The following is a 25,193-nucleotide window of genomic DNA, read 5'->3' on the forward strand; positions in this document are numbered from 1 at the left end:
TCAAATAGAAAATTTTTATTATTGAAATAATTATGTAAAGAATATCTGCAACTCTGCAGGGTTTCGTAAAAAAAACTTTTTTTTTCAAATTGCTGGTAGGGGAGAGTCATCAAAAGAAAAACATGGAGAAGAAAGGAGTAAAAATAGATGACAAGAAGAATTAAAATAGATTTGTTAATATGCTCTGTACCCAATAGGATGTTTTAAAATAAAGTTTAAAAAAGAAATTTTAAAATAAACACTGAAATTCTGATTCTATATCCTGCCTTACGCTTGCTTTTCGTTTCATACTAGATAACATGCTGCCAAAGAATGGAATATTCCTTCTGGTATTGGGTTCAAGCTCAACCTAAATTAGAATTCAGAGATGAGATTTTAAAAGCTTAATCCTGAGTAAAACCCAGAGTTGGGCTCAGATAGAACCTAAGTCAGGATTGGTTCTAATTCGACCAATGAGAGACTGCTTAGAAAGCTTTCTCTCAGAAGCAGATAGATCAGCTGTGACAAGGAGGTGTACATTTTGAAAATTCGAACTTCATAGTATGTTTATTTCATACCTTTGATCAAATTTGACATTACAAATAATTCCCGAGATTTTAAATGTACATATATAATAGTTTTACGAAATTTACTATCATCAGCTTTTGAAGACCCGAGCCTTAAAGAGCGAAAAACTCAAGGCAGTTGGTTTTTACTAAACTCAAGGTTATCCAAAACCCAAGTCTTGACTTTCGCTTTACTTGGGTCTAAGTAGACGATAAGACCGGGTTTTACTCGGGTTTAAGCTTTAAAAATCTCAGCTCTGTTTTTATCACAAACACAAATTTTCCAATTCACCGATTCAAATCCTTCCTGAATCTTTAACCAGCAGTGTGAGTAAGTACTGACCTCAGCATGGTCATCTAGGTTTCCCGATATAGTTCTCTTTAGCTCAGGTCCAGATTCATGGAGGGTTCTTAAACCAGCCTAAACAAAAACCAATTCTAAAAACCAGAAAATTTAATTGTGTAGTGTGCACAGACCATTTCACTTTATAATTTATTTTAAGCTACTAGCAAAACAATTTGCTTTAAAACGACATAAAACACAAATATGTATTTAGGGATTAAATGATGTTAGATAATTAGATGTCGAGAAATTTTAACTGCTTACGGTGGAATAGCATGGGTTAACAGTTTCATAACTCTAAAAGTTATGAATGTCGTCTTTTATAGGGTTTCATTTATTATATTCTTATACAGGGTGTCCCACATCATATTGGACTGTAATAGCTCTAAGTTGAGGGACTAACCCTAAAACAAATCATATAAGGCAAATATTAAGTTTGCGTTAAAGCTACGAGATAATCCATTATTGACCTGTAAAGACACGGTGGTTTCCTCCTCAAGTTCCAGACGTTCAACAGCTAACCTTGTCTCTTTCTTCTTTTTAAATCTCCTGAACAATTCAGACAATAAGAACGCATGATAAATCAAAAGGAAAAAATATGGAAGATGCAGTCGTTTGTTTTACTCGAAAAATGTTTATTATGATAGTTTCTCCGTTGTTTTCTAGACACAATAAATGCGCAAGTATTTGTTGTAGAGAAACCGCAAATGTAAATGAAACCTGAGCTGGGAACTTTTGAATGGTGGACATCGGGATTAAGGCTTGATCCACTCTTTTTCTTAATCTCGAGATTAAAAAACACTTGTTTTCCTCTTGTTATTAATCTCCAGATTAATTAACCGATCGGGATTAGGGATAAAGGTACCGTTGTGAATCGAGAATTGCCATCTTTGCATGGAGGGTCATTTGAAATTACTCTTAAAGTCCTTTAAAATCATAAATAATCGAACCCTTTAACATTGCAGCAAAAAAATATCAGAAAAAAAGAAAATTTAATATTGTCGTTGAGATGCTTAACTGGATCAAGAAGAATATATATTGTAGTGTAGAAAGTAATATACTTTTATTAATATGATATACAGGGTTACCCACAAAAGATAACACACATTAGAGAAGGCAATACCGAATATATATTTTTATACTGTCTGTGTTCGTATATTTAAGATCGTTATATTCTAAAAGTTTTAAAATATTTAGCTCGTCTTTGCAGTATCATCGTTTGTGGGTAACCCTGTATACCGTTCGAGGGAATCAGATGATGTGAGAGAGTACATTGTACATAAATAAACATTAGAACTATGTTTGTATATATATAATATAAACATTTTACAAATATATGAATACTGAGCTGAAAACTTTAGAATTGGATACCCTTAATCCCATTCGCTTATCTAAATATCCACTACGTGGAAACTTTTGATTTTATTGTTAATCCTCTCTTTTTGATATCCCTGCTGGCTTACGACCAATGAAAATCTTTAAAATCTCTAGGCAATCGGATTGTTAGACACTGATTGGTTTAATTTTATACAAATTCTAGAATACAAACTAAAGATTAAATTAATCTTGAGATTAATAAAAAAGGAAAGATCAAACATTAAAATCTGGATATCCACAATTCAATGGAATACTCTTAATCCCGATCGGTTAATTAATCTGGAGTTTAAAAATAAGGGGAGAACAAGCTTTATTTAATCTCGAAATTAAGAAAAAGAGTGGATCAAGCATTAATACCGTTATCGGTCATTCAAAAGTTCCCAGCTCTGTTCGTATTTATGTTTAACCTGAAATAATCTTGAATAAGAAATGTCGCATAGAATTTTCCCACGGTCACTTCATCTTCTGAAAAAGATCAATTTTTCATCGTTAATCGCTTCATTCTATTTTATTCTTTACAGAAATAGAACTGAAATCTTGGCTGGGCCGGAAATTTAAGAGAATATCTTTGAATGCAACTCTCAAGTTTCCTTTTTGGGGGTCTTTACATGTATGTTAATATTAATGAAACAATTAGAAAATAGTAAGACTAATCAAATGAAAAAGTTTACGAAACCCGGGTCTTAAACTTTGGGCTCTGCTGCCGTTTTACTTCCTGTACTGAACCTTAGCACCCAGATTTTGTAAACGTTTGAGCTCATATAGCAGTACTCATAGTTTGAAATATAGGTTTCAAAGATATAGGGATAAGAAAAGTTTGAGTCAAGTTTATAATCTTACCGTCTCCAGGAGGAGGGACCACACTATCAAGGATCTTCTCTGGGGTTCGTTTCCAAATCTTACGCATTATAGCTCGCAGTTCATGATTGCATTGATCGATTGGTCCGTCCATTTTGATTTTTAATGATGTTCTAAATTACCATTCAAAATGAATCTTCTTTAATATTTGATTTTTTTTCGCTGTTTTCGAAACTCTTTTTTTCAATATTATTTCCCCTTTTCAAATGTTGTTTTTTGTGTTCATATTTTAGATAAAACTTTCAAGAACTTTAATCTTTAAATTTCAAGTGACCCTTCTTGCAAAAATACATATCCGATTTACAACGGTAAACTCTTGAAACCTTAATCTTATCAACAATGTGGAAGATACAGTCGTTTTTTATTCGAAAAGTGTTCATTTACGTGAGTTTCTCCATTGCTTCTTATAAAGACATTTTTGCAGAGAAACCGGAAACGGAAATAAACAGTTTAAAGAAACAAAATCATTGATTTCTAATTCATACTTTACGCATACAGTCCCTTTAATCTTAAAAGTTAAAGAAAAGGGTGAGAAAAGCTGTCTAGTGTATAGCAAACTGCATCTTTATGAGGTTTACGCATACAGTCCCTTTAATCTTAAAAGTTAAAGAAAATGTGAGAAAAGCTGTATAGTGTATAGCAAACTGCATCTTTATGAGGTTTAATATGCATCACTCAAAGTTGGAAAGAAACCCTATCAAAAGTTTAAAACTACGCCGCACGAGAGAAATAAAACTTTTACCATAGATTAATAATTTTACAGAGAGAACACTACATATCGTCTTTTCAAGATTTATGTGTTTTTTTCACAATAACCCTGAGGCAGAAGCCCAAAGGAATTCCGCGCATGCTGCGTTGAATTACAATACAGAGACAAAGAGCCTGTTCTATAACTCCTTTGCGCTTCTGCCTCAGGTTTATTGTGAACGAAAACACCCTAAAACTTAAAAAGACGACTTCTATAGTGTTCTATCTTTACTGTTATATGACTTTAACATTTTGAAAGTTTCCTGATCACAGCAAATAGGGTTGCTCGAAACTCCACAGTTCCGTCTGCTTTCAACGGCATATTCATGGCTACCAGTCTCTAAAACATATTTTTGAAAAAAACGTTGATAGCTTTATGCCATAACACAATCTTAGCAGCAATTCTTTTATTTAGATGTATATTTAGGACTGGCTTCCCGGGATAAAAAATAACAAATTTATATCCCTCTTGGCAACATATTTCTCCTTCCAACTTTTCTGGAATATCATTGGTCAGCGTAACAATAACTTTTTAATGACTCCCAAAATTCCCAAATTTCCTACAAAGCATATTTTTATTTTAATTCTCTTATCGTTTCTATGTTTATCTCCAGTTTAAGTTTATTTTTAAGTTTTAAATAATTTTGGAACGAAAAAATTTAATAAAAAAAATCTTTCGACGTTGGTTATTAAAAACAATCTTACTTTGCATGCTACTCTATGAGGGCAAAGTTTGCCGAAGCCCAGGGGTGGAGATATTTTCCGTAGAAGTGTTACCACATCCACATGTTTTATTCGACCCTAAAATAAGAATAAATAACTCTTGCAGACATTGTGAAGCATTATTGTGAAAACTCCTGAAATAGAATTATGAAAAAGGTCTTTATAATATCTTAAACTGAAACTATTTGATCTGGTAGATTTTTTAATATCTAAAATCAATGACATCAAATTGCAAAGATTAGCAAAAGAATTGTGTATTTGTCACAAACTCTAATTTTTTAATCCCTATATTTTTGCAACCCAATGTCAAAGACAATAGATATTTAAAACTATGAATTTTGTTAGATAAAATAAACAAAGCTATAAGAATAATAAAGGCTTAAAACTTCAGATTGCAAAAATATTGGGATTGAACATTTTTTATTTGTCATATAATTTTTATAAATTTGTTAAGTACCTTACAAATATTTCGTTGTTTTATTTCCTAGCAAAGTTTTTTAAATATCAATCTCAAATAAATTAAAACAATTGTTTCTTCGTATTTCCTAGAAAACTTGTCAATCTTCAGATTATGCATATTCATTCTTCTAATTTAGTTCTAACATTCTCTAGCATCCTGTCAATCATATCAACCCTTCACTACAATCCAATCCTTCCCCATCTAATCCACACTTCCCTACCATCCAATCCACACTTCCCTACCATCCAATCCTTCCCCATCTAATCTACACTTCCCTACCATCCAATCCTTCCCAGTCTGATCCACCATTCCCTAACATCTCATTTTTCCCAATCACATCCACCCTTCCCTACCATCCAATCCTTCCCAATCTAATCCACACTTCCCAACCATCCAATCCTTCTCAATTCAATTCACTCTTACCTACCATCCAATCCTTCCCAATCTGATCCACACTTCCCTACTATCCAATAAATTTTCCAAATTACAAGTTTACAAGTAAATAGGGAAAAGCTGTTAATTGGCAACTTCTCTTTGTTTAAATGCTAACGTGTTTCTGCTACAGGGTGTCCCACGAAACATGACAGTTGATGAATAGTTTAGGATGTCTTTTTCCATTAATTTTTCAGTTGTTTGATACCTAAGATCAATAAAAATATTATAACGGAGTCATGTTATATTAAAATTGATTGCAAAGTAAAATAAAATTAAGCAAAAGATTTGTTTACCTAAAAATAACTATTTATCAAATTTCATGTTTCGTGGGACACCCTGTATTTAAAGCTTGTTAGAAATCAAATATTATATCGAAAGTCGTCTTCATTGTATTGATATTTACGACGACGACTGTATAGAATCAAATAACGTACCTTCGCATCTGGATCATACTCAGACCACAGTCGGACAAATTCGTCCAAATGATGGGGCCCTGAAACAAGTAAAATAATACAAATGGGGCCCTGAAACAAGAAAAATAATACAAATGGGGCCCTGAAACAAGTAAAATAAAACAAATGATGGGGCCCTGAAACAAGTAAAATAAAACAAATGATGGGGCCCTGAAACAAGTAAAATGAAACAAATGATGGGGCCCTGAAACAAGTAAAATGAAACAAATGATGGGGCCCTGAAACAAGTAAAATAAAACAAATGATGGGGCCCTGAAACAAGTAAAATAAAACAAATGATGGGGCACTGAAACAAGTAAAATAAAACAAATGATGGGGCCCTGAAACAAGTAAAATAAAACAAATGATGGGGCCCTGAAACAAGTAAAATAAAACAAATGATGGGCCCTGAAACAAGTAAAATTAAATTCCCTTTACTTCCCTTTACAGAAGTTAATAATTAATAAAATCCTAGTTAATCTAATCTTTTTATTTTCTCTCATGCTTGAAATTCAATCTTTTAAATCAACTTCAATGTTTTCCAAAATATCAGAATTAAGTTCATAAATATTGGACAATTCCGGTTTCTAAATTTGAGCAGCATTCATTTTACTTTTATAACGTAACTCAACAAGAAAAAAAAAATTTTATTTCAATTATGTGTGAATATACAACATTTTCAGATTAAAAATGTGGACACTTTCACCAAATTGTATCTCAGACAAATATTTAAAGGGTAGCTTTCTGAATTAAAATTACACCTAAATTTTAAATATTTTTTAAATTTTAAATTTAGAATTTTTAAAAAGCAGAAAAAATCTAAATAGTAAAGAATTTCTTCATACCTAAAATGGACCAGTCCCTGGTGAGGTAGTCGAAGTTGTCCATAATGACCGCGACGAAGAGATTGAGGATTAGGAAGCTGCAGACAACGAAGAAGGAAATGAAATAGAAGTATGCAACATCTGTCCCACAACCCAGACCATCAGGGTCTAGAAATAGAATCTATTTAAGAAAGTTACTGGAAAATTTTGTTTTCTGAAGTCCTAGGAAAAATTAGATTTCTGGGATTTTGTTGCCTATAATAATATGGGGGCTGCCAATAAAGTCTCAGGAAATAAGATCACAGGAATTAAAGTCATAAGTCATGAAACTGAGGTCAAACTTTCCATTAAACGCTACTATACATTTTGTCATTGTGCTGCAAACTACTTCAGAATGCACCGAAAGTTTAGTTATCGGTGGTCAAGTCTGAGACGTTTTCATAAAAAAGACTTTTCTTTTATGCATCTGCATATTGAATACAGCCAGGGGTGTTTTTAACATCAAGTCTCTTTTTATGGTTGTGAACATCCTTTGTTCCCATGCATTTTCCACTAAAAGAGGACTATTTTTTGGGAACAAATTAAAATTTGGAACCAGAGAAATGTTCTAGGAAATAAAATATCAAAAAGGTAGGACTTTATTTCCAGATTCTTTATTTCTAGGACTTTTTTGTACCAAAATTTACGACTTAATTTCTGAAAATTTTTTTCAGAGAACTTGTTTGGCGGTTACCTAGAGTAGAAATAAAGGCAATTCTATTCACTGTTTTTCCACTAACAAAACCCAAACTTCCTCGTAAGTATATCTGATTCAGAAAAAGGCAGTTAAACATCTTTAGAGGAAGATTTTTTCTCTACAAGGAAGTTCAACGTTTGTTTATATGCAGTTTAATACAAGGAAAACTTACGAGAAAGTTTGGTTTTGGCTGGTGGAAATACAGTCAAATCTTATAAGTTACTTTGCTGCTTAATCCCCTTGGCGTTCATTAATAATCAATACATTTTTTAAACTATTAAACCAATATTCTTGGTAGATTTTTTCAATGTCTGATTATTCTGTACCAATACATCATTTATATGAAAAAATTATGCTATGCAAACTGCATAGGAATGCCCCGAATTAAATTCGACGTATACAACTTGTAATATTAGAATAAACTGTTTTAAATTTAATTGACTTTTGTGAATAATGCAATTCGGTGAATTTATTTGTGTTCAATCTCTGGGTATAAGGCGTTAAACCCCCTTTCATTTTTTGCAAACACTCCCTTTAACCCTTTAGATAAGTTAGGTTTATATTTACCTTTGTCATCGGACTTAGGATCACAGCGTGCTTCAGGTTTGTGAATACAATCTAACATTATCTCTTGCCAAGCTTCACCAGTAGCAGACCTGAACCAAACAAAATGGATTGTTAGAAATCAGAAAAAAAATGAAAAAAAATAATCACAAATTTTTAATCTCTGACGGTCTGTTCATTATTGCTTTTCGCGGAATTCTTTTTCGCATAATTTCGCGAAAAATTTTAATTAAAAACTCTTTCAATTAACTTAAGTTTGCAATATTTAAAAAAAATATAATATTAGTTTTAAAACTACCTGAATAGAACGAGAAGGGCCTGAGGGAAGGTTTGAAAATTATTATTTCTATGAATTTCTGTTCCCTCCTGTAGTGCAATCTTTCCAAACACCTAACAGAACAAATTTATATTTCTAGTTTAAAGTGATCATCTATGCCAAGATTACCATGGAAATTCAGTGACGAACTCGATATCGTCTTTGTTATGAATTAGCATTGTAATACCTGATTTCTAAAACCATAATATTAGTATGTCTGCTAGAGTTTATTTTATGAAAAAGGTAAAAGACTGTAAAGATGTCTCTATGATGTCTTCGCAAGATGAACAGTGAAGACGGACAAGTTTACTCTGCTTGTATGCTGTAATTTTCTTGTTTTACTAAGTACAACCGTATTCAGTCAAAACATAAACAAACATAATGTGAACATAGCAGACGAAACTCTTACAGATTACAGCTTTCTTAGTAGGTATCACTATACTAAATCAAAGAATTATTTAAAAAGACGATATCGAATTCGTCACTGAATTCCCATGTTTAATGGGACACCCTGTATCATCGTTATTCGAGGTCTGAAAATGATTATTTTTCCTGCGGTATGAATGCGCAAGAAATTCAAATTGTAAATAAACACTGTTGAAAATTATAAACATTCATATATAATTCATACTTGACCAGACAAAACTTTTAAGGGTACATTTGTGAATCGTGAATTGGCATATTGAAAATACGATTACAGTCCCTTTAAATTAAAATAAGCTTTTTCTTTTACCTGCATCCCTACAACTCCATAAATAAAGAAAATAAGAGCTATAAGCAGAGCGACCCATGGCAACGCTTGAAAAGATTTGATAAAAGTCCAGAGAAGTGTTCGAATCCCCTCTCCCTAATGCAAACCAGCTCATTTTTAACCATATTCAATTTGGAAATTAACCTAATTTAAGAGAATCATAATTTTTTACGAGCTCATAATCTCATTAACAATGATCTTTAAACATAGTTGAAGTCTAAATTTATTTTATTTAACTCCGCGTAAATTCAACGATAAAGAAATAAAGATTTCCTCCCATATTTATTAAAGGTTACTTTGATATTAAGCTATCTCATCTTGTACTGTACGACAAATAAGATGTAAAAAGCGCAAACTGTAATGTATAAAATCTGTTGATTGTTCTGTGCAGATCATATAGTGATAACTAGAAAACTCTGATATAAAAGGACGACTTTAGACTCAAGTTTTAACTTATAATAGTCCAATTAACATGAGACACGGTAATTGAGCAGTGTAAACCGAGCTGGGAACTTTAGAATGGATTGGATAACCTATAATCCCAACTACTTAATTCTAATATCCACTGTGGAAGCTTTTCATTTTAGTCCTTAATCCACTCTTTTTCTCTCTCTTTGGATATCCGTACATTGTTTTCTCCAATGAGAGTGCAGGAATATAGTTCGTAAATTGTATTGACCAATGACAGCCTTGAAAATAAATTCTATCCCATGAGAGAAATCCGCAAATAAAGAATATGTTGTCGGCCATTTTGTAAATTAATCGGTGAAGAAAAATATTTAATAATACGTTTGAGATTCTTTTTTAACTTATTTTAACTAATAATATAATAAATAAATGGGTGAGAAATTAAGTGAAGGACTTTCAGTCAAAAAAAAACGAACAAATATTGTGTTCCTAGAATCAAATTTGTTGATCTAAATATTTAATCTCGAGACTAACATAATCTCGAGATTATGTTAGCTCGAGATTAGCAAAAAGACAGGATTAAGCATTAATCTCGCTATCCACCATTCTAAAGTTTCAAGCTCAGACCCATTTTTCTTAATTAGTGATCTAGAGTTAAGCTATTCATAGTTTAAAATATCAAAGGTCTATACTCTACAGCATTGTGTTGCAAAACTATAGGGATTAGAAAATCAGAGTTTGTGACAAGGACTCAATTCCTTTCTTCAAAATAGCAACATTTTAAAAAATTGATTTATCAATGAGACTGGTTCCTTTGAAAGAAGTTTAACGAGCCTCATTACTCGGAACAATCGGAAGAAACTGACAGATATCATATTATCATTGCCAGGCTAAAATAAGAACAATTAATTGATAACATGCAGATTGCAGGCTAATATCCTTCAAATAAAGTTGTTATAACAATAATTAACACCAGAAAGACTATTTTTCAGATATATTGTAAATGCTATTGGCATACAGTTGCAATTACTTACACAATTAAGGTTTGAATTGAAAATATATCTTTAAATACAAATTAATAGGTAAAATAATTTATACGCTTTTTAATTAATATTATAACTTTTTGGAATCTATATATTTAAGAAAATTTTAATTTCAGTAGTCATAGCTTATAATACAAAAATGAATGTATAAACTATAAAGAAATCGTATAAAATAATATTTTTTAACAAAAATATTGATACACAAGATACTGCCCGACCCCATTCATGAAACCGGGTTTCCGATACTGGCTTTCATTGATATAAAGGTTTTGGGCCCCATGGTGGTACATAAGTATCACTTTGTATAGAACATCTGAGGCCGAATTTAAAGAATTTGCTCCACGGCTTAAATTTAAGACGTGGCTCAAATATGGTTGGTTCCACTTGAAATTGTATTCAATTTTTAAACCGTTGCTCAATTAAAACTGGTTTTTGTGGTATTTGAGACGCGGCTTAAATTCATTAAATTCGGACACTGTATTGATAAAAGTCCCTTGTAAAGATAATATTTTGAATATAGATGTAACATTTTCTGTACGTGACGCACCGATTAAACTATTTTGGTGACAATATGCTAAACTTGTTACTGCAAGAAACATAATGATGATACTAATTTAAAATTAAAATAACATCTCTGTAAGACTGAGAATAAAAATAATTAGAAAACTAAAGTTTTCCCTAACTATTTTTGTGGCTAAGCTTGGAAACCCGAATTGAGATTAAATCTCGAATTTGGATTTGTATTGCAATTAGCAAATGTACAACAAATTAGATTCTGCCAACCTACTTATCTAAACCTAATGTTCAGAAATCTAATTAACTAGAATCAAAATGCAAAGATTGAATAAAAAATACTCCTTTCACATATAGAGTGCCAATAAAAAATGTTTTGGAGCCTTTTTGCCTTTAAAAGTCTTAGATCCATGTACGCAAATATTTTCATTTTGGCAAAATATGTTATTTTGGCAAAATATGTTATTTTTTCCAAATATGTTATATTGGCCAAATTTGTTATATTGGCCAAATATGTTATATTGGCAAAATATGTTATTTTGGCAAAATATGTTATTTTGGCAAAGTATGTTATTTAGACGAAAAAATGTTTTTAACCCGTATCACTCTTTTTTTGGACACCGTGTTATATGCAGCAAGGACAAAAAAGGTAATTTTTAATTGTTATTTCTGTAAATGTACATGCATCGAATAGTACAGACAGGGATACCACTTCACAGACTATTGTACGAAATCTTTACTTTACAGCAATTGTGCGAAAACATGTTTGTTTATTTACCAAATTATAAATTACTATATTTAGGACAGAATACACAATTTAACCTTGAGATCATTACATTTTAAAAGTTTCCGGTCGTCTTCACAGTCTCAGCCTTTGTGAGTAACCCTGTATGTACTAGAAATTTGGCCTTTTGTATGCTTCCGGTGTAACTAGATTGGCATTATTTACCAATTTTAGTTACATCTCTTTTTAATGCAGGTGCTCTAAACCCCTGTCTCATTGGGTTATATGTCAAGAAATTAGAAATTCAGAAGTTAGTGTCTTTGGTTTTCCTCGAAAATATATGCTTTGAGGTTAAAATGTTATAAGTTATAAGTTATATGCTTTTTCCATAAAGCTTTTTTCTGAGAAAGGATTAGGTCCAAAAAAAAAGAGAAAATTGACAAACTTACATTAAGTTCACTATATGTTATGTCTATAATACTGCCAAAAACGATCACAAAATCGAATGTGTTCCATGGATCCGCAAAATAGTTCTGAAAAGACGACATTGTGTTAGAATATGGCGGGAAATACTTACATTCAGCTGCGCCATGCCGATATCAATGAGGGATCCGAGTACAATAACAAAATCAAATGAATTCCAAGGATCACCGAAATAATTCTACAAATATGAGATTTGAGTAATTCACGAAATTTGTATTCAAGAACTGCAGTCTAAGTATATTTTCAAACCATGATAATTTTAATTTTAAAAATAAAATTCAATTCAATTAAAAGAAAATTTTTCTGTTAATAATTTTTCCAATTAAACGCAATCTTTATATCTTAAATATATTACTATCATTATTAATATTATTATTATTACTATCACCTTAAACCTAAAGGCCCCCAGTTTGAGAATAAACTCCAAGGTGAAGAAAACAGTGAATAGAATATTGAAAACATCGAGCACTTCAGTGTACAACTAAATATGTCAGTAATTGAAAAGTTTTAGCAATGATCAAAATTATAAAATAATTGTTTTAATTCAAAAAAGCTTGCATTATACAGATGTTTTTTATTTAAATACAATAACAATGCAAAATAAAAACATTATAATTATTGTGCTTTGAAAGGGACTGTACGCGTAATTTTAAAAGACCCTTCATGCTAAGATGACATGGCCCGAGTCACAACGGTACCCTTAAAAGCTTTGCATGATCAAATATGAATCATATCAACTTTTATAATTTTGAAAACTAGTTATATTTACTTGTGGTTCCTCAACAAAAGTGACTTGCGCATTTCTCCTGCAGGAAATCATTTAGAAATTATCCCACTTAAACAAGTTTAAACCAAGAAAATCAAAAATATCTTCCACATTGATCAGATAAGATTTTCAAGGGTACCGTTGTTAATCTGCCATTGTCACCTTTGAATGTCGGGTCGTTTTAAATTACGCTTACAGTCCTATTAACTGAAAAGTTGAATTAAATGTAAGGTATGAAGGGTATCTACCTGTGGTTGTTTATAAAACTTCATGGCCAATGAGAGGGTGTTTGCCATAATGGCAATAAAGACGGTGTACTCACAGGCGGGAGAGGTAGCAAAGGCCCACAGCTTGTACTGTATAGGGTTCTAAAAATATATTTTGAAATTAAATTTATATACATGTAATAAATATGTAAATTATGTGTTGCGCTTAAACCAATCTAGATACGTAGATATATATAACTCCGTCATGCTAATATTGTGCTTAACTACGTTATATATAACAGTGCATAACTTGTAATTACGCTGTTAAAACCTAACTTTAATCTAACGTCTAGAAAATATACTTAGTTAATATAGAGACTCCGACTTGATTGCAGCAAGAGAGTAATCGAATATCATTGAAACATACGAGCTAAGATCCATGGCCATTGGTTGGCATTAATCGATTACTAGCTAGTGTCCGTGTTGACATCGACAGCTGACAAGATCGCACCAATTGGTTTGGCGTTGATAGAATACGAGCTAGTGTCTGGTTGACATTTATAGCTTATGAGATCGTGCCCATTGGTTTGGCATTGATAGTTTAATAGCTAGTTACAGTGTTGACATCAGTAGCATACAAGATCGCGCCCATTGGTTTGGCGTTGATAGAATACGAAAATCATTATTATCCCCCAGAAGTAGTGCAAAAATGTTTTCAGGTTTTTATTCACTAAATTGGGGAAAATAAATGATTTTCAAGGGAAAATAAAAAAATGGGTAAAAAGTTTGAAAAAGGATGAAAAAATTCCGGGGGGGGGGTGGGGGGCTGATTCAAAAAAATAAAAAAAATATCTACCTTGGGTATATATCTACGGACAGGTTTAGCGTTCAGAGCAAACTCTATACAGTTCCTCTGCAAAATAGAAAATATTTTTAAAAATTAATTTTTTGTATTTTGCAGTTTATAATAACTAAACAACTATTGCAGAAACTAATACTACAAATATATGAATTTGAAGCTACTTGATGCCATTTTATATTTATAAATATGAATTCTACTAAATCAAAGGAATTAAATCTTAGTCACAAACTCAAATTTTCTATTCCCTAGACCTCTGCACCCCAAAGTCATAAGACCTTAGATATTTCAAACTATGAATTCTGTTAGATCAATAGTCTAAGTTTGAAATTACTATCAGGTTGCAAAGATATAGATAGAGATAAGAAAATTTAAATTTGTGGCAAAGACTCAATCTATATATAAACTTGGCTTGACTGTCTTGATTTTCTGTCTGTTTGTTTCCAATAAACGTCAAAACGGCTGAACCGATGGGGCGCAAATTTTGTGTGGGACCTCATGTTTTTAATTTAAAAATTTCAAATTTAAGAAATCCATCCACGAAATTTTTTTCATAAAATCCGCGAAATTTTTTGTTTTGTTTTGTTTTAGAATGTATACAAAGAGAAAATGTTCACAATTGAAATAGAAAAAAGCCTAGTTCCTTAGAAACATAAATAAACAAAGTAATTATACTTTTGATTTTTTACTTTTACTGTGAAATCTGTTTTATCAAATAATCTAAGTTTGATATCAAAGGTTTACACCTTAAAAATGCAAAGATTTAGGGTTTAGAAAATTTAAGATTGCGGCAAAAATTCCTTTATCATTTATTAGAAAACCAAATCTACATGGTTACCTGGTTTTTATCTAGTTCACAGTGCTTGAAAGCAGACTCCCCCTCGGACTGGAAGGTGACGATGACGAAACCGACGAATATGTTGACCATGAAAAAAGCTATGATGATAATGTAAATAAAATAGAAGATGGCGACCACAGGCCGGTAGTTGTGTCGAGGACCAACATCAACTTCGTTGGAGTCAATAGAGACATACAGTATTCTAAATTCAGACATTCATTATTTTCTATTATACCAGTCAATATGAAAAATCCTTTGTGGATTTATGATAAACATGATGTTGGAACACAGAAAGACATTTCATAGACATTTAAAAAAGGACATTTGATAGACAGAGCAGATTTTACATAGACAGATGATTGCATAGACAGAAAAAAAAATTTCAGAGAGAATTTTAGAATTTGGGTTAATAAAAATGTATCAAAATTTTGGAAAATAAATCTGGGAGATCTTAGAAAGAAAAGTTTATGGTTTATTAGATAAGATTACTCTTGGCAAAAGAAACAAAATTATCATATCCATGCAAAATTGTCTTATTCTTCTTTGTCTTTATAATGTCCTATCTATGAAATGACCTGTCTATGAAATTTCCTGTCTATGAAATGTCCTGTCTATGAAATGGCCTTTTTATGAAATGTCCTGCCCACGAAATGTCCTGTCTATGAAATGTTCTATCTATGAAATGTCTTTCTAAGAAATGTCTTTCTATGAAATGTCTTTCTATGAAATGTCTGTCTATGAAATGTCTTTCTATGAAATGTCCTGTCCACGAAATGTCCTATCTATGAAATGTCTCTCTATATGTCATTCTGGGAAATGTCCCAACACTAAAAATAAAATGGTAATAATAATTGTACTTAAACTATAAATATAATGGAAACCCTACCCAGGCCAGCCCTCGAATGTTGAAACAACGAAGAGAGTGAGCATAGCTTTCAGAACATTATCATAATTGAAATCACTTCTACTCAAGACGATTATTCAAATGGTGAAAGCTTTATTATTGATAATAATAATGATAATAAAGATATTAATGATAATAATTATATTAATAATGATAATAATAATANCTTTAAACCGTTAACTGATCAGGATTCACAACGGTACCCTTTAAACCGTTAACTGATCAGGATTCACAACGGTACCCTTTAAACCGTTAACTGATCAAAAGAAATGTTCAAAATAGCATCTTTAAAAAATGCAATTTGTGAATTGTACTTTTTTTACTGTACCTGTTCCATATTTGATCCTCCTTGTCCTAATTCCTGAATAGAATGGGTTTTACATTATATGATGGGCATCATTTTTTAAATATTCAGGATTTTAGTAGAAAAATTGAGTTTAACTATTATTGATGAAAAACAATGAGTTTGGCATCATTTTTTAAATACTCAGGATTTTATTTAAACTATTATTGCTGAAAGACAATGAGTTTGGCATCATTTTTTAAATACTCAGGATTTTATTTAAACTATTATTGCTGAAAGACAATGAGTTTGGCATCATTTTTTAAATACTCAGGATTTTATTTTAACTATTTTTGATGAAAGACAATGAGTTTGGCATCATTTTTTAATATTCAGGATTGTAAGGCAAACAGGAGACTCCACGAAGTATTCATAATTTAAAAAGGCAGTTTAAACTTTATCCTCCTTGTGAGATATTTTATCTCTTTTATGAGAAGGTTCGATTTTGGGTGGCGAAAATACAGTAAGAGTAAAAATTTTGCGAAATTTAATGAAAGAAAATGTTGATAGGTAAGATCTCGTATCAGCGTTCTATATTCGAACCTTTCTCCGCTTCCTAGAGTTTTGTGAATCCTTCAAAAATCCAATAATCTTAAAATCCTATAGAATATCTAACCAATAAATACGATACTCTGGCTACAACGGTGACCAAGCGGTGCGGCTAGGACAAAATGTAATTTGAAGTTATGGTGAACATATTATTGCCAATTTAGTTATGGTAAACATAATAGGGCAATGGCTAATTTGGTAAACTTATTATGTCAAATAAAACTTTGTCCAAACCTGCTCATTATTGATTGCACCATTAACACCAGCCTGTTCAAATTCTATAGAACAAATATAAAAAGAGTAATAAATTATCAATTTCGTTTTATACAGTAATTTAATTTTTTTATTCAATGGCAAACAATCTATTTAAAGGGATTGCATGCGTAATTTCGACTGACCGTCCACACCCACATCGCAAGTGACTGCACAGAGTGCACAAAGCAGCTAAACACAAGACAAGCGGGTTTCGATAAGTTTACACACTCATATTTCTGAACTCGAAACACTTAAAGGTCAGTTAAAATTTAGCTCACTGTCCCTTTAAACAATAGAGATAAAATAATTTAGAGGAACTGTCCTTGTAAATTTACATTAACATTCAAATGGAGCATTAATTACTTGATAAACTTTTTGGTTGCTTGTGTTTACTAATCATTCCTATTTCCAGTGCTTCTACAGCAATTGTAAATATCGACCCCCAACCGTTTGTGTTACTTAGATATTACATAAATAAAAATTTAAAAGAAATTTTTTTCTACCAAAATCCAATCAATTGTGCATGCAAAAGAATGATGCAAATGTATGCATTAGAAAACGCTTATTTATTCCAATCAAAATAATTTTAAAATGTTTTAAAAACTTTTTTAGAAATTGGTGGGTGATCAAAAAATGTTAAATGTCAAAAAAAAAGTTAGAGGAAATGGGTCAAAAATAAAAATATTTTTATAATTTTAAATTTTGTTATTTGTTATTTTGTTATTTTGTTATTTTGTTATTTTGTTATTTTGTTATTTTGTTATTTTGTTATTTTTTTATTTTGTTATTTTGTTATTTTGTTATTTTGTTATTTTGTTCTGCCTGCAAAGATGGGTTTCATTTCGATGGATAAGCATGTGGGAGATATCCAAGCATTCCTGTTTTTATCTAAACAGAAGAAAAGAAGAAATTAATATATCGTTTGTTAGTAATTATGAACAGAAAGTTAGTAAACATAAAAGTTTGTGAGATATCTTTAACATTCTGTTCATGATTTCTAATAAAATTTTCATAATTTCAAATTTTTTACAACATTTTAAAAATTGCAATGAATTTTCTCTGACTTGTGCGCTGTTTTTTAGCTGATCTGCAGTTTTCATTTTTCCAGGATACAATATCATAATAAATTTTCAATTTTTTGCAATAACTCGGAGTTACAATATTATAATAAACTATTTTTTTGCAATAACTCTGAGTTACAATATTATAATAAACTATTATTTTTTGCAATAACTCTGAGTTACAATATCATAATAAATTTTCAATTTTTTGCAATAACTCGGAGTTACAATATTATAATAAACTATTTTTTTTGCAATAACTCTGAGTTACAATATTTTTTTTGCAATAACTCTGAGTTACAATATTATAATAAACTATTATTTTTTGCAATAACTCTGAGTTACAATATTATAATAAACTATTTATTTTTTTGTAATAACTCTGAGTTACAATATTATAATAAACTATTTATTTTTTTGCAATAACCTTGAGTTACAATATTAAAATAAACTTTTATTTATTTTCAATAACTCTGAATTACAATATATTATATTCAAATCATTAATTATTTTTATTAACTCTTTCTATGATCAAGATCAAGATTGAATAAGAAATCATGATGTTAGTCATGAAAACTGAAAATTTCAATTGTTCAGGATTTATGCTTGCAGAAACAATGAAATAAAATGTGAAAATTAGACACAATTCAAGCTGCTATATTTTTCGCAGTATTGATCATATAAAGGGTACCTTTTTATACGGATATGTCACTCTTTCAATGATAAATGAAGGGTCACCTGACATATACAATGTCAGTCAAGATAGAACTAACCTTCAATTCTTTTAACTAATTCTGAGTTTGCTTCAACCAGTAGTCCGGTCCATCCGCGTTCCAATTCTTTCATCAAAATAAAAAGGTAAAAAATATACTATAAAAAATGTGTAAAGATTTTTAATTTACCAAAAAAGAGTGAATTACTAAGACTCTCCCCATCAAAGGCCCCAGCTTCAATGAAGAATCCGTTGAACAGAGAACTTAAAGAAAAATGGATCAAACATGATTGTGCTAAAATGATACCCAGATTGAAATAGTTGAAAAAATACTGTGTTTCAAGGTTTTTAAATTTTGACCCCCCCCCCCTTATTTAAATAAATATAAATATTTTGATAAATGGGTTCATATACATATAATTTTTTATTCACAATAGATAACTAGGTACATGAGATTTGTGGTCCGACGTGTTGTTTGAGTTTTTGGAGGGCCCCAAATCTTGCTGAATTTTCCTATTTTTTTTTGCTAATTTATTGCAAATTTGATGAGATTTCAAAAGTTTTTTTGTAGGTTCTGTAACAAATAAATTACACTTTTGTAGAATCTGACAAATGTTAGATATTCTTTTATTTTTAACGGACTTTTATTTTTATCATAAAGGAATAGAAAAACGAAATAAAAACAATCATTTTAACCTGTTCGGTTACTGATCGATTTTGGATCGATTTTGGCTAGTTTTTTTTTTGCATAGATTTACTCTGAGGGTCAAAATTTGGCATAGTGTAAGAAAAGCAAATGAATAAATTTAGAATAAATTTTACATTTACTTTCATAACCCTATTTGGACCCTGAGAGAAAATGTACCAAAATGATTAACAACGCTAGTGCAAGGAGTATGGAATAGAAGGGAGATTCAACTGAGCGGCCCGCCCTACCATATGATTTTACATGCTTTGCAGACGGTACTTCATTTGAATAAGAAATATTTGTCTGATGTACAATTACCGCGTATACAATAACATATTCTAAATATGTCTTATACAAATGAAGTACCGTCTGCAAAGCATGTATAATCATATACAATCAAAGAAACTTTAGTAGAAATTACGTTTTTATCAAAGCGTTCCTCTTCTTCCCAAAAAATATTATCTTAACCTTCTTGTACACTGAGAACTATAAAACATCTTGTAGTTAAAAAATGTCACTGTAGAAGCTTTCAGAAATATCTTTTATATGAAATACTTATAATTACAGTGAATCATGTTCATTTAACTAATTAATATCAAAACTGGAGTCTAAAAGTCGTATGATCCTATTCCTAATTTTGCATTGTAAATTATTTCAAGGTTTAAATAAAAAACCTGTTATAAATTTTATCCACTTCCAAAGATTGATTAAACTGTGCTGCCAGAATGGGTGGATTGTTTGCCAGCCTCAAATTCTAAAAAAATCATTAAAAAAATTTTAATTATAAATAAACTAGCTAAGGAAATGGGAACCCAGCAGTCTCAAATTCTAAAAGAATCATAAAAAACAATAGAAAAAAACTTATAAATGAACTAGCTCGGAAACCCAGCAGTCTCAACTTGTAAAAAATTAATTTAAAAACCTGTAAATAAACCAGCTTAGAAACCCAGCAGTCTCAACTTCTAAAAAAATTCATTGCAAAACTTATAAATGAACCAGCTTAGAAACCCAGCAGTCTCAACTTGTAAAAAATTAATTTAAAAACCTGTAAATAAACCAGCTTAGAAACCTAGCAGTCTCAACCTCTAAAAAAATCATTAAAAAACTTATAAATGAACCAGCCTAGAAACCCAGCAGTCTCAAATTCTAAAAAATTCTTTAAAAACTTTTAAATGAAATAGCTCTTAGGAACCCAGCAGTCTCAAATTCCAAAAGAATCATCATAAAACCTACAAAAAAAAAACTTTGTAGTGACCTATAGCTTGGGAACCAAGTATAGTCTCAACTTCTAAAAAATTACTTTAAAAACCTGTAAATAAACCAGCTTAGAAACCCAGCAGTCTCAACTTCTAAAAAAATCATTAAAAACTTTTAAATGAAATAGCTCTTAGGAACCCAGGAGTCTCAAATTCCAAAAGAATCATCATAAAACCTGGAAAAAAAACTTTGAAGTGACCTATAGCTTGGGAACCAAGTATAGTCTCAACTTCTAAAAAATTACTTTAAAAACCTGTAAATAAACCAGCTTAGGAACCCAGCAGTCTCAAATTCTAAAAAAAATCATTAAAAAACTTATAAATGAACCAGCCTAGGAACCTAGCAGTCTCAACTTCTAAAAAATTAATTAAAAAACCTGTAGATAAACCAGCTTAGGAACCTAGCAGTATCAACTTCTAAAAAATTAATTCAAAAACCTGTAAATAAACCAGCTTAGGAACCCAGCAGTCTCAACTTCTAAAAAATTACTTTAAAAACCTATAAATAAACCAGCTTAGGAACCCAGCAGTCTAGAATTCTAAAAAAATAATTCAAAAACCTATAAATAAACCAGCTTAGAAACCCAGCAGTCTCAAATTCTAAAAAAATCATTAAAAAACTTATAAGTGAACCAGCCTAGGAACCCAGCAGTCTCAAATCCATAAAAACTCATTTAAAAACCTGTAGATAAACCAACTTAGGAACCTAGCAGTCTCAACTTCTAAAAAATTAATTTAAAAACCTGTAGATAAACCAGCTTAGGAACCCAGCAGTCTCAACTTCTAAAAAATTAATTTAAAAACCTGTAAATAAACCAGCTTAGGAACCCAGCAGTCTCAACTTCTAAAAAATTAATTTAAAAACCTGTAAATAAACCAGCTTAGGAACCTAGCAGTCTCAACTTCTAAAAAATTAATTCAAAAACCTGTAAATAAACCAGCTTAGGAACCCAGCAGTCTCAACTTACTCTTAGGAACCCAGCAGTCTCAAATTCTAAAAAATTCATTAAAAACTTTTAAATGAAATAGCTCTTAGGAACCCAGCAGTCTCAAATTCTAAAAGAATCATCGTAAAACCTACAAAAAAAGCTTTGAAGTGAACTATAGCTTGGGAACCAAGTATAGACTTGAATTCTAAAAAAAAAATAATAAAACCCATAAATGAACTAGCTTAGGAACCAAAGTTTGTCCGAAAAATTACCTTTCGATACTAAAGTCAACCCACTCGAATAAAAAAAAAATTTTATGATGGGGCGGAAAAAATTGACAGATAAATGATAACTGACAGATAGAGACCTGTAAAATGGAAAGTATACACCCAAAATCTAAAAGATTCGGGGCCAAAATCATCACACTATAAAAAGTTTTGTTGGTGACTTTCAATTTCACAGTTCTCTCTAACAGTTATTTTTATATCTCCAAAAAGGTTTTTTCCGCCCATTTTGAAAAAAAATGTTGCACTTGTCTAATAATTGGGACACAGATTTTACGACAGTTTAGTAAACTGTGATTTAGCACTTGAAAAATTTCCAGATTGAAAACCAAAAGTGCTTCATAACTTTATAGTTATAATAATGACAATACACATGTATTCAGTGTTTGATTTTTTTCAAGTCCAACTTTAGGGGCAGAAAGGATCAATAAATGCTCTTGCATAATATCCTGGGACTGGGTGTATTAGACATTTCAAACTTTTTGTTCTTTTCGATAGATCTTTAAGTTGTGATTGAAAACTTGTAAGATTCCAATCTAAATTTCAATTAACGCTACTTTGACGTTGTAGGAGTAGGAGAATAGCATATTCTTAAAGGAAATTAGTTTTGTCACAATCTCATATATCTTTGCAACCCGATGTGGTAGACCTTTGATATTCCAAACTATGAATTCTGTTAGATAAAATAGTTAAAATATCAAAGGTTTGCACGATCAGGTTGCAACGATATAGGGATTTGAAAATTTTAGTTTACGGCAAAAACTCAGATTCTTTAAATGTTTTTAAAAGAAAACACTCACCTTTCCCCCTTTTGTTCCAGTTTTGATTAAAAAATTATGTTTGACATATTCGACTAGTCTTGGATCATCCTGCTCCAGACTAAACAGATCTAGATTCCCGTCAAAATCAACTGTGTCAAGACCCTAAAATAATCCAGTATTTTCCTAGTCTAGATTCTGTGATCCCCCCCCCCCCCCTATTCCCTTGATTACCCCTATTTAGGAAGCGTTAGGGTAATACTAGCCTAGGTACGAAATTTTGTTATTTTAAAATGATTTTCCTAAATGGACTAGCCATTTTACTGGATCAATAGTATTTTTTTTGCCTTTTCCTACCATTTCCAGAAAAACTTTTATAATTAAAAATTATGTTTTATGTTACATGTTACGTATCATGTTATTTGTTATGTTATATGTTATATGTTATTTTATATGTTTTGTGTTATGTTATATGTTATGTGAATTATGTGTTATGTTATGTGTTATGTGTTATATTATGTTATGTGTAAAATAAAGTTACAGAAATTACACATTTTTTTCCTGAATTCAGTTTTTAAATTTCAAATTCAATTTTGTAAATCGTAGTTTTACCTGTATTAATTTTCTTATGTCCAAATCAATACTGACCAACCACTGAAAATTGTTTTTTTTTTTTTTATTCGAAATCATAAACAATGAAACAAAAATACTAAAATTAAAAAAAGTAACTTACAAAAGACAAACAAAACAATAGAATTGAAAACAATGCTGGCATTAAATAACTTCTTTGAAAAACAGCCATAGTCATCTGAAATAAGGATTACAAGATTAGAAGAAGAAGAAGAAGAAGAAGAAGAAGAAAAAGAAAGAAGAAGAAAAAGAAGAAGAACAAGAAGAGGAACAAGAAGAACAGGAAGAAGAACAAGAAGAACAAGAAGAACAAGAAGAACAAGAAAAACAAGAAGAAGAACGAGAAGAACAAGAAGAACAAGAAGAACAAGAATAACAAGAAGAATAACAAGAAGAACAAGAAGAACAAGAAGAACAAGAAAAACAAGAAGAAGAACAAGAAGAACAAGAAGAATAAGAAGAACAATAAAAACAAGAAGAAGACCAAGAAGAACAAGAAGAACAAGAAGAAAAAGAAAAACAAGAAGAAAAACAAGAAGAAGAACAATAATAACAAGAAGAACAATAAGAACAAGAAGAACAAGAAAAACAAGAAGAAGAACAAGAAGAACAAGAAGAACAAGAAGAAAAAGAAAAACAAGAAGAAAAACAAGAAGAAAAACAATAATAACAAGAAGAACAAGAAGAACAAGAAGAACAAGAAAAACAAGAAGAAGAACAAGAAGAACAAGAAGAACAAGAAAAACAAGAAGAAAAACAAGAAGAACAAGAAGAAAAAGAAGAACAAGAAAAACAAGAAGAAAAACAAGAAGAAGAACAATAATAACAAGAAGAACAATAAGAACAAGAAGAATTTCCAATTTTTATGTGAAAATGGAAGTATACCGGACAAAAATAAGGATAATGGCGAAAAATGCTTGATTTTTGTCTGTTAGACAAAATGCCTCAAAGTCCAAATTTACATTATAAAACTGTTGAAATATCCAATGTTAAGATTATGAGTGAATAACAAAGAGGGCGCGAAGAGTCCTCAATTTCTCCGTATGAATACTCCTGGACTAAATCAGCAATCCAGCACTCTTCGTAATTTCAAACTTAAAATATTATTAAACAGATGTAAACAGATTATCTTGTTTTAAACCCAGTAGGGGTTGGGCGAAGAAAACATCCCCCGACTCTTCACGCCCCCTTCCCCCATCAAATCAATGAAATATTTATATCATAATCTTAACTCACAACTAACTTGTATTCCTAAAAATAGTTTCTCATATCTAATTTAAGTAACATTTTATTTAAACAAAACGTCCCCTCTCCGCCTTTCTAGGGTTAAGTAAAACAGTCCTATTAACCCAATAAGAGAAGCCGTAAATAACTTATTTAATTATGCTATAAATTGTGCTAAACCACATGTGAGTAGAACATAAACAATAATTATAGAAACAGTGCCAACCGTTCTATTATTTATCCATACCTTTCCTCTCTCTCCCTCACTCCCTTAATCTCTCAATCTCTCTCTCCTTCCCTCCCCCTCACTCACTCAATTTCATGTATCCTCTCTCCCCCTCTCCTCCCTTTTTCCTGCTTTACGATTTTTTGTTTTCATGTTTATATTTTTATAAATGTCTTTTCCCCGCAATTAATGGAATCTGATTCTAAAATAATCACGATTACATTTTAGAAATTCAAAGCAGTTTGCTTCTGTTCAATAGTTTTTCAATATAAATAGTTATGATTATAAAATTTGCGTCAATATCACTTTAATAATAAACAATATAAACTCTTTCTTGCATAATAAAATATTTATATTTTATCTGATCATGGAAATCTCTTGTAAAAAAACTAGATGAAAACAG

General features: G+C 30.8%; 2 protein-coding genes across 4 annotated transcripts in view; both read right to left on the reverse strand.

The window, feature by feature from the left end:
* The window catches only part of LOC111714152 (muscle calcium channel subunit alpha-1), a 29,199-nt gene extending 13,264 nt beyond the window's left edge, over positions 1-15,935 (reverse strand). For 2 of the 3 annotated variants that reach the window (XM_023489203.1, XM_023489201.1), the window contains exons 1-19: positions 15,858-15,935; positions 14,972-15,173; positions 14,131-14,187; positions 13,317-13,436; positions 12,691-12,783; positions 12,397-12,480; positions 10,352-10,429; positions 9,114-9,227; positions 8,363-8,454; positions 8,068-8,156; positions 6,786-6,932; positions 5,923-5,981; positions 4,576-4,671; positions 4,134-4,210; positions 3,106-3,236; positions 2,673-2,730; positions 1,359-1,437; positions 889-966; positions 267-349 (exon numbers count right to left, since the gene is read on the reverse strand). In XM_023489203.1, coding sequence (XP_023344971.1) covers positions 267-349; positions 889-966; positions 1,359-1,437; positions 2,673-2,730; positions 3,106-3,236; positions 4,134-4,210; positions 4,576-4,671; positions 5,923-5,981; positions 6,786-6,932; positions 8,068-8,156; positions 8,363-8,454; positions 9,114-9,227; positions 10,352-10,429; positions 12,397-12,480; positions 12,691-12,783; positions 13,317-13,436; positions 14,131-14,187; positions 14,972-15,173; positions 15,858-15,901 — 1,781 coding nt within the window. In that variant the 5' untranslated portion in view covers positions 15,902-15,935. Of the gene's footprint in view, positions 1-266; positions 350-888; positions 967-1,358; positions 1,438-2,672; positions 2,731-3,105; positions 3,237-4,133; positions 4,211-4,575; positions 4,672-5,922; positions 5,982-6,785; positions 6,933-8,067; positions 8,157-8,362; positions 8,455-9,113; positions 9,228-10,351; positions 10,430-12,268; positions 12,353-12,396; positions 12,481-12,690; positions 12,784-13,316; positions 13,437-14,130; positions 14,188-14,971; positions 15,174-15,857 lie in introns of all 3 variants that reach the window. The other variant, XM_023489202.1, reaches the window with a different exon arrangement.
* Positions 15,936-16,179: 244 nt separating this feature from the next.
* LOC111714158 (uncharacterized) lies at positions 16,180-23,516 on the reverse strand. Its single transcript, XM_023489205.1, has 9 exons — positions 23,444-23,516; positions 23,323-23,364; positions 22,753-22,875; positions 20,158-20,237; positions 18,986-19,059; positions 18,857-18,922; positions 17,845-17,910; positions 17,002-17,045; positions 16,180-16,236 (listed from the first exon to the last, which is right to left on the reverse strand). The coding sequence occupies exons 1-9, from the start codon at positions 23,510-23,512 to the stop codon at positions 16,195-16,197; spliced, it is 606 nt and encodes a 201-aa protein (XP_023344973.1). The 5' UTR covers positions 23,513-23,516; the 3' UTR covers positions 16,180-16,194.
* Between the last annotated feature and the right edge of the window lie 1,677 nt (positions 23,517-25,193).

This window comes from Eurytemora carolleeae, unplaced genomic scaffold, assembly GCF_000591075.1.
Source record: "Eurytemora carolleeae unplaced genomic scaffold, Eaff_2.0 scaffold1528, whole genome shotgun sequence".
NCBI lineage: Eukaryota > Metazoa > Arthropoda > Copepoda > Calanoida > Temoridae > Eurytemora > Eurytemora carolleeae.